General features: G+C 37.8%; 1 protein-coding gene across 1 annotated transcript; it reads left to right on the top strand.

Annotated features, from left to right (window-relative positions):
- The first annotated feature begins 4048 nt into the window (after positions 1-4048).
- On the top strand, positions 4049-5894 carry LOC128129111 (uncharacterized). The gene is made up of 3 exons (XM_052767791.1): positions 4049-4663; positions 4814-5244; positions 5342-5894. Exons 1-3 carry the CDS (start codon positions 4049-4051, stop codon positions 5892-5894), a joined length of 1599 nt encoding a protein of 532 aa, XP_052623751.1.
- The last annotated feature ends 1732 nt before the right edge of the window (positions 5895-7626 follow it).

The following is a 7626-nucleotide window of genomic DNA, read 5'->3' as shown; positions in this document are numbered from 1 at the left end:
GGCTTCCAACAGAAGACAAACTCCAACAAGAAGGTACATCTTCATGTGGCAGAGTAACTAAAGGTTTGATGATCCTAAAAGAGGATTCTGGGACCTGTGGGTTATGGGCCCACGGGTATGGCTGCTTTGTTTACTACAAGATCAAGGAAAATGATTTGACTGAAGGGTACCACTATGAACTCGTGGTGATCACATCAGGTCCTGGTCGCTGTATTGGATACATCATCTTCCGGAGGTTCGGCTACGAGGTAGCTCCAGGAACTAGATTACTACGAGACTCGACTAGACGTTCGGAAAAGAATTCTCGAGGATTCTTGGAAAGGCATCAGGGAAAAAGTTACAAACTTCCCGTTTTCCGAATATCACACGGACGGGGAATGGATGGAAAAACTTTCTAAGCTTTGATGCACGAAGAATATGAGAGTTGGGTCAAAGGAAACATACGAACAGACGACCCTTTCAAAGACGAGACTAACCGCATGAATGAGACTAAGTCATTCCATGCCGAGTTTGCATCAAAGCTTTCCATGAAAGGTTTACCTTTAGATCAAAGGAAAAGGGATAACCATCCGAATTGAGGATACGATCTAAGGGTATGACGTTAATGCTTTCTTTCTCACTGGTTGGTCATCTCGACGGTGCACGTTTCGATTATTAATGAAGGATTTAATTTAGAAAGATATTTGAATGAATGGTTAGCAAATCCTTTCATCATTAGAATCGAAAAGGATTACGGGCACAAGATTTATCGAAAAGAAGTATACCTGTGGCAACGGTGGGATCGGCGGCTGTCCTTTCTTGCCCCATAGTTAGGACTCTCTCGGTGTTGCCAGACGTTACTGTCTTTGGACAGTTTCGCTTATAGTGCCCGACCTCTCCACAGTTGTAGCAAGTTTGACCGATACCTGCTCCGGAAGCTTGACTAGTTGACGGGTTGGGGTTTTGCAAGTTCGTGCGAGGTGACCTTCCTGGCCACAAATTCTACAGAACTTTGCACGACAAGGGCCAGGGATGCGACGGTGGTAGTTACATCGGTCACACCATGGGAGGATACCGGCATATCCGGTGACAGGTACTTAAGATGTGGAATTGACAACAGAAACAGCAGCAGGGGTAGTGGCAACGTGGATTGCCACTATTTGTTGTTTCTTTGAGGGTTCTGGGGAAGACTGACTCTTCTTCTTCTTTCTCCAAAACTTTCTCTTCTCGCCACTCTTTTCTGTTGGCTCGGGAGTGGTGTCTGCTTCCTCTTGATCATCATTGTGATCGATCAAAGTTTGAGCCAGACACTTGGCGTTGTCATAGGTATCTGGCTTTGCTGTTATAACGTTCCCTTTGGTCGGCTGAGTTAATCCCCAGATGAACCTTTCTACCTTTTTGCTTTCCGGGGTAACCATTCCCGGACAAAGAAGTGCCAAGTCATCAAACCTTGAAGTGTAAGAGGTGATATCGGAACCTTTCATCTTCAGGTTCCATAGCTCATGTTCCAGTTTCTGGATTTCACCCCGAGGGCAATACTCCGCACGTAGTAGTTCCTTCATAACTTCCCATCCCATAGCATTGGCTACTGGTAGAGTCAGGGATTTGACTCGGCCGTTCCACCAAGTCAAAGCCTTATCGGTGAGCGTATAGGCGACAAATTTTACCTTATCGAATTCCGAACAGGCGCAAATCTCGAAGATAGATTTGATTTTCTCTAACCACCGAGTTAGAGCAATGACACCCCCTGTGCCATCGAAGAATGTCGGTTTTGCGTTCATGAAGTCTCTATAGGAACACTCCTTCCGGTGTCCCTGATTACCTTCTTGGTTTTGGTTTTGGGAACCACCTCCTGAACCATTGGGGTTTAGTTGAGGTAGGAGAGCAATATGATGGAATTGAAGTATGGAATTACCGGAGAGGTAAAAAATGATGGAGATCAAGTTGTTTCTATTCCTTCAGGTAACACTGCTAATTTGATGAAAAACTGGGATGGATCGAAATTGAGTAATGATGTTCAGGATCCTAATTTGGAATTGAAGAATGTTACGAATGAAATGATTAGGGTGAATCCTAACATTGAGGTGATTGATGTCAATAAACATGATAGTTCCAAGTTGGATGAAAATAAAGGTGTGAAGTCTAGAGCTGATGGGGATAAGATTGTTATCAGTAATGAAGAATTTATTGCGGGGGTTGGCTTTCAATTTCTTAGTGATCTGAAGGTGGAGAAGTCTATGGGGAAGGATTTAGACAGTGAGAAGAATCAGGAAATGGATGTTGATATGTCAAATTTGGAAAAGAAAGACAAGGAGATAGAAGGTAATACTGATGATGATGAGTCTACTGATGAGGAAGGGGATAATGATTCAAGTGAGGATGATACTAGTGTGGATGAGGAAATAGAGATAGAAGAAGAGGTTAATGCTAAGAGTAATATGGATACTAGCTGCAATGAGAAGTCAGGTACTGTTATTAATAGCATTAATTTACTTCCTTCTATTTTGGGAAATGCTAAGAATAGCAATAAGGAGGAAGGAGGAATGCAGGGGAATGTGATGAACTCTTATGCAGGTGTGTTAAAGGGTAATAGACATAAGGGTAAGATTGATGTTAGATTCATTCCAGGGGAGAAAAGGGAAGAGGATGGTCCTGTAATAATTCCGATTGAGAATCTAAAGAATGCAAGTATTCCTTTTACTAATACTCTTTATGGTTATATGATTGACAAGAAGTTGGCGTTTCCTGTAATTCAGAAAGAAGTTAGAAGGTTGTGGAAGAATGTGGGTTTGGAAGAGGTATTCATGAACAACAAAGGATTTTTCTTCTTTAAATTCAGTGATGAAAAGGGGATGTTATCTGTTTTGGAGGGTAGTCCTTGGTTAATGTTTAATAATATGCCACTATTTCTTCAAAGATGGAGGCCAGGTTTGACATTAACTAAGAACAAGCATGATAAAATTCCGGTTTGGATTAAAATATTTGATTTGACCTTGGAAGTTTGGAGTGGTGAAAACTTATGTAGAATTGCTAGTAAGATAGGTATTCCTTTGGCTTTTGATTCCTTTACTGAGGAAATGTGTTTGGAACATAAAGGAAGGAATGCTTATGCTAGAATTCTTGTTGAAATGGCAGCTGGGAAGGAATGGAGAAAGAAGATTGATATATCTACTTGGGATTTTGTCTCTAATTCTGCTGTGATTCAAAGTTTTGATGTTGAATATGCTTGGATTCCTTCTAGATGTAATCATTGTAAAGTCTATGGGCATGTGGATAAAGTTTGTGCTACTGCTATGAATATTGAGAAGGAGGATATTAATGGAGAAGTGAGAAATTTAAAGAATAATAAAGGGAAGGAAGTTGTTAATGGGGATGGATTCACAGAAGTTAAATATAAAAAGGTAATAGGTAACAATGATGGTGAAGGCACTAGCAAGACTCAAGAGGGTTATAATCAATTGAATAATATGAAGAATAATGGGAAGAATGGGAATTGGAGAAGGGGTATTTTCTCTAAAGGCAATAATGGGAATAGAGGTGGAAATGGTAAAGGGCAAAATTGGAATTGGAGTAATAAAGGAGTAAGTCACTGGAATTTAGAAAAGAACAGAAATTATGAGAAGTTTGTTAATGGGCAGGATGTAATGGGTAGTCGGGGGTTGAAGGAGAATAATAAGCAGGAGGTTGTAGTTAAAAAGGATAATAAGTCAGAGATGGGCAATCATAGTCTTGGTAGTGAGAATATAACAGGGGAGGGATTAAGTAATAAAAACAGTTTTGAAATCTTGGGAGAGATTGAAGAGGAAGTTTTGGATAAAATGGAAGAGGATGATAAGATTGTGAAGACAGTTACTAATCAAAATGTTGATAGTGGTGATGCTGGAATGGGTTCTAATGAAAGCAAGAATAACAAATTGATTTCTTCAATCAAGGGAGAGGGGAAGAAGAAAGGAAATGAAAGTAATAAAATGAATAAAGATAAGTTGGAGTCGGATAATAATAGCAGTAAGATGGGGAGTTCTCAGGCATTTGAGGAGGTAAATGCCAAAAATTCTATTATTTCCCAATGATGTCTGTTGGTGCTTGGAATGTTAGGGGATTGAATAAATCTGTTAAGCAGAAGGAGGTTATTGATGTTATTAGGTGTAATAACCTTGGTATTTGTGCTGTGATTGAATCTCATGTCAAAGTCTTAAATCTCAAGAGTGTTTGTGCTAAGACTTTTGGGCAGTGGGATTGGATCTCTAATAATAATAGTTGTGAAGCTGGTACTAGAATAATAGTGGGGTGGAATCCAAGACTTTTTGATGTGATATTGCTTTCTCAATCCAAACAGGTTATTCATTGTTATGTTAAATTGTGTAATTTGGATTTTGGCATGTATCTGTCTTTTATATATGCTACTTCGAATTATATTGAAAGAAGATTACTTTGGGATAATTTGAAAAAACATAGTTTGGTTGTTAATAGGGAAGCTTGGGGTTTATTAGGTGATTTTAATGTTGCTATAAAACCTTCGAAATATTCTGAAAGCTGTTCTAGAACTCCTAAAGGAGTTGAAGATTTTGTTGATTGTTTGAGTTTTATTGAAGTGGAGGACTTGAAGTCTTATGGGTTTCAGTTTACATGGAACAAAACTCCTATGGGTAATATGGGGCTGTTGAAGAAGCTTGATAGAGTTATGGTTAATCAAAAATTTATTTCGAACCATCCTTGCTCATGCTGTCTTTAAACCATACAGAAATTCGGATCATTGCCCTGCTATTTTAAATTTTCCTGGTAACAAAGTGAAGTGGAAACCTTCTTTTAGATTTGCTAATTTTATCTCTGGAAGGAGGAATCTCTTCCTTTGGTTAAGGAGGTTTGGGATAAGAATATTGATGGTTTTTTTATGTTTAAAGTGACACAAAAGTTGAAGATTCTCAAGAAACATTGCAGGGAGATGTGTAATAAATATTGGGGTGCTGGAAAAAGAATTCAGAAGTTAAGAAAGGATTTGGAATGTAAACAACAAGATATTGACAATAATCCTTTTGATTGCAAGATTAGGGAAGAGCATGCTAATATTCTCTTAGATATTAATATTGCTTGTAATGATGAAGAAAAGCTTCTTGCTCAGCATGCTAAAATCAAATGGTTACAGGATGGGGACAATAACTCTAAATTCTTTCACAAAATAGTTAAAAGCAGGGGTATCAGTAATCGTATTCAGATGGTTCTGAATGAAGATGGTCGTTGGGTGAGTGGGAAGGCTATGATAGAGAAGTTTGTGTCTCACTTTAATAAGTTTTTGGGATGTAAGGAAGATACTGATTTGTCAGGCTTAAATGATGAGTTTTTTTCCTAAAAAATTGGACAGTAGGGTGGCTGTTGATATGATTAGAGTGGTTACTGATGAAGAAATTAAATTGGCAATGTTTGACATAGATGACAATCGTGCTTCTGGGCCTGATGGGTATTCTTCAAAATTTTTTAAAAGTTCTTGGAGTATTGTTGGTCCAGATGTTTGTAAGGCTGTGAGAGAATTCTTTTGGACTGGTAAATTGTTGAAGGGGATTAATGCCACGAGAATTGTCCTGGTCCCTAAAGTTGAGGTTCCGAGGAAAGTGTCTGATTTTAGACCTATAGCTTGCTGTAACACTTTTTATAAGTGTATCAGTAAGATTATAGTGAATAGAATTAGAAATTGTTTGGGTGATATTGTAAGTAATAACCAATCAGCTTTTATACCTGGTAGATCTATTTTGGACAATATTCTTCTTGCTCAGGAGTTGATGGTGGGGTACAAAAAAAAAAGAGGTACCCCTAAATGTACGATAAAGATTGATATACAAAAGGCTTATGATACGGTGGATTGGGATTTTCTTAATAGAGTTCTGCAGGGATTTGGGTTCCATCCAGTCATAGTTAAATAGATTATGGCTTGTGTTTCTTCCCCGTGGTTCATGCTCAATTTTAATGGTGAAGATCATGGGTATTTTGAAGGAAAGCGTGGGCTTAGGCAGGGAGATCCTTTATCTCCTTACCTATTTACTATAGTTATGGAGGTGTTCAATATTATTATGGGTAAGCTTATTGAAGATTCTCTGAATTTTAAGTTCCATAGTAAGTGTTTGAGCCTCAAAATTTCCCATTTATGTTTTGCTGATGATTTGTTAATTTTTTCTTATGGTAATGGGAATTCGGCCAGAATTATAAGGAATGCCCTTGATGATTTCAATAAGATTTCAGGGCTGAAGGTAAGTATGGAAAAAAGTCAGATTTATTTCAGTTGTGTTAAGCCTAATATGAGAAGGATTATTTTGGGTATTCTTCCTTATGAGGTTGGGAGATTTCCGTTTAAATATTTGGGGGTTCCTATGTGTGTTACTAAATTGTTTGATAGAGATTGTAAAAAGTTGATTGAAAAGATTAAGTTGAGAATTTTCAATTGGAAGTGTAAAACCTTATCTTTTGTTGGTAGATTGCAACTCATTAATTCGGTCTTAACTTCTATTCATGTTTATTGGGCTTCTATTTTAAAATTCCAATTGCTACTATTAATGAGATTGAAAAGATGTGCAGGAGTTTTTTATGGGCTAATGGTGAGATAGTCAAAGATAAAGCTAAAGTTAAGTGGCTTGAAATTTGCAAACCTAAGGAGTATGGTGGGCTCGGAATAAAGAATTTGAGGAGATGGAATGATGCTTTGCTTGCTAAACATGTTTGGAATGTGGTTAATAACAAAAATTCCCTGTGGGTGCAGTGGGTGAGAATCAATTATATAGGCAGCAGGAATTTTTGGGATATTTTGCAGAAAAAGAGTATGAGCTGGACATGGAAGAGATTTTTGGAGATAAGGAAAACTGTTAGGCCTCATGTTATTTCATGTGTGGGTAATGGGAGGAACACTTCTTTATGGCATGATTGGTGGCATCCAATAGGTATTCTTTGTACTATTATCCCTAGGAGAGAGTGGATTAGTAATGGTCTTAGTGATTCTGCTTTAGTTTGTGATGTTCTTCAGTTTGATTCTTATTCATGGCCGGTTGAATGGGTTAATAAGTTCCTTGGATTGACTGAAGCTCCTATGTTCTGTATTGATTCTAATTTGAATGATGTTGTTGGATGGAGGGATAAGGGAGGTATATGCAGAAAATTCTCATGCAAACAGGTGTGGAATGATTTGAATAACTTTGGGGATATTGTGCCTTGGTATGATCTTGTTTGGTATAATAATTGCATTCCTCGCAACTCTTTTATTTTATGGTTGGCTGTCCTGAACAGATTAAAAACTCAGGATAGGGTTAGAGGATGGGAAGTGGCTGGTAATTTGCTGTGTCCTTTTTGTGATAATATGCCTGATTCGCATAACCATTTATTCTTTAATTGTGAGTATTCATCCAGAATCTGGAAATATTTCTGCAGTAAAGTGGGTCTAAATTTGTCAGCAGTTGAATGGAATGATCTTATTTTTATGTTGAGCAGTATGCTTAAACTGAAGACTGGTGAGAATTTGATCATCAAATGTATGATTGCTAGCTGTGTGTCTCATATTTGGAGAGAGAGAAATTCTAGACTTTTTGGTTCTAGCATAATATCAGTTGAGGGGATTATAGCTAGTATTGAGAATGAGATTTGAAGCTGATGGGATTAAGGAAAAGAACT

The sequence above is a fragment of the Lactuca sativa genome, chromosome 9, assembly GCF_002870075.4.
Source record: "Lactuca sativa cultivar Salinas chromosome 9, Lsat_Salinas_v11, whole genome shotgun sequence".
NCBI classification, from domain to species: domain Eukaryota; kingdom Viridiplantae; phylum Streptophyta; class Magnoliopsida; order Asterales; family Asteraceae; genus Lactuca; species Lactuca sativa.
This window is presented reverse-complemented; position numbering and strand designations above follow the sequence as displayed.